We start from the raw sequence: 2,234 nt of genomic DNA, 5'->3' as shown, positions 1-2,234 counted from the left end.
CCTGGAGTGAGGAGCCAGCCGGGCGCTGTGGGGAAGGGTCCATGCAGCAGGGCAGGACCAGGGCTGGCCACTCCTGCTCGGTGAGGCAGGGACACGGGGGCTCCTGGGCATGTGCGGCTGTCCCCACATGCTTCCTGCTGCCCTTTCAGGGACTGCACCTGCAGAAACTGCCCCCCGTGCTGGTCATTGTTCTTCAGAGGTTCACCTTTCACAATGGAACCTTCTGGAAGCTGGAGCACAATGTGACACTGTCAGGAACTCTGCGCCTTCCGTCTCCTGTAAGATTCAATGCCCTGCACTTCTCTTAGCTCTTTTCCCTGCTCCGACCAGCCTCTCCACTCATGGAAGATAGTGTTCTCCAACCACTGATACCAGATTCTTCTCCGATCTCTCTGCAACCCAGGCTGTTCAACCTCTTCATGGCCCTTCAATGCCTCAGAAAAATGACGATGTTCTAGTTGGCCTATGCTTTCTTCTTGTTGTAGTTGGAGATAGTTTGTATTACCCTCTGCAGGTTCAGCAAGGAACAAATCTTTTAGCTATATTAGCAGTTGGAAAGTACCAGGTGATTAAGGCTCAGTTGTCAGAATGAGCTGTGAGCTGCTATGTGACGCTCCACAGACCCGTTGCTTTCCCAGTACCAGGCTGTCAGGAAGGGACTGAAGCAGGATCTGCATGGTGGGTGCTGGGAAGACTGACTGGGGGCCTGGGAAGCCTATTTCATGCTGTAAGACAGAGAGGTTCCTCGATTTGCACGAGTGGGTAAGCACCCTTCTCAGCACAACCTCCAGGTTCCTTCTGCTGACTCGATCTCTTTCCAGGACAGGAACTCTTATGACTTGTTTGCGATCTGCCATGATCTTGGAGACCTTGCTGATGGTTGTTACGTGGCTGACGTAAAATCCTTGGAGGAGCATTCCTGGTACAGGTTTTCAGACAGCTCCATGGAGGCAGTAAGTAGTGTGACCAGCACCTCAGGGGCCACAGCAGTACATGGCAGGCTGAGTTCCCAGGGCACGCTGCCAATGTGCCAAGAGACACCTGTCTCTCACACACATTCCCTCTAAGGTGCCCCCTTTCTGAACACAAGATGTCGTGTGGAAATGAACACTGAACCAATGCCACAGTCCTGGGACATCTCTTCCTGCAATTCTTTGAGCAAAAGCAGACGTAGCCTCTGATCTGTCTCACCAAATCCTTGTTATCTTTCTGTTCCAGCTCCCACAAGGGCCTTCTGAGAGCAGGTAAGTCCATCCTGTGTCTCCCACAGAGTTGTGAGAGGCGGGGGAGAGCCTGGGTCTAGGGTTGAGCCCTTCCTTGTGCAGGAGAAGGCTGGGATCTGGAAGGCAAAGGTCCAGGATTGGGATGTGGGAAGCCCAGAAGGGAGGGTCCTACGAGCTGTGAGGGCAGAAGTGGGGGCATGAACTCTGCTCTGGTCAGTCTGACCCAAGTGGGAGCAGCAGGAAGAACCCTCCTCGGATGAGGACCTCCTTCCACACAAGCCTCCAGCATTGGACGCCCCATTGGGAAACACTTGAGTCAAGAGGGCCTGGAACTGAGGACATTACAAACTGCACATCTCCAACATCTACCAGGCCCTTTGCTCAACGGTTCTAACTGCCTACTCTCCCTTGAGCCCATACTGTCCGTGACCCCACATTGTCCTTGACCCCACACTGTCCATGACCTCACACTGTCCATGACCCCACACTGTCCATGACCCCACACTGTCCATGACCCCACACTGACCATGACCCCTCACTGGTTCATGACCCCACACTGTCCATGACCCCACACCCCACACTGTCCATGAACCTACACTGTCGATGGCCTCACACTTTCCATGACCCCACACTGTCCATGACCCCACACTGTCCATGACCCCACACTGTCCATGACCTCACACTGTCCATGACCCCACAGCCCACATTGTCCATGAACCTACACTGTCCATGAACTCACACAGTCCATGACCCCACACTGTCCATGAACCTACACTGTCCATGACCTCACACAGTCCATGACCCCATACTGTCCATGAACCTACACTGTCCATGACCCCACACCCCACACTGTCCATGACCCCACATCCCACACTATCCATGACCCCACACTGTCCATGACCTCACACAGTCCATGACCCCACACTGTCCATGACCTCACACTGTCCATGACCCCACACTGTCCATGACCCCACACCCCACACTGTCCATGACCCCACACTGTCCATGACC

General features: G+C 54.3%; 1 protein-coding gene across 1 annotated transcript in view; it reads left to right on the top strand.

Annotated features, from left to right (window-relative positions):
* LOC102855121 overlaps positions 1–2,234 on the top strand; it is a 10,935-nt gene that overhangs the window by 3,674 nt on the left and 5,027 nt on the right. The window contains exon 8 of the mRNA XM_006893495.1: positions 1,219–1,244. Within this exon, the coding sequence (XP_006893557.1) occupies positions 1,219–1,244 (26 nt within the window). The remainder of the gene's footprint in view (positions 1–1,218; positions 1,245–2,234) is intronic.

The sequence above is a fragment of the Elephantulus edwardii genome, unplaced genomic scaffold, assembly GCF_000299155.1.
Source record: "Elephantulus edwardii isolate Elephantulus edwardi_28Jun2011 unplaced genomic scaffold, EleEdw1.0 scaffold00127, whole genome shotgun sequence".
Classification (NCBI taxonomy): domain Eukaryota; kingdom Metazoa; phylum Chordata; class Mammalia; order Macroscelidea; family Macroscelididae; genus Elephantulus; species Elephantulus edwardii.
This window is presented reverse-complemented; position numbering and strand designations above follow the sequence as displayed.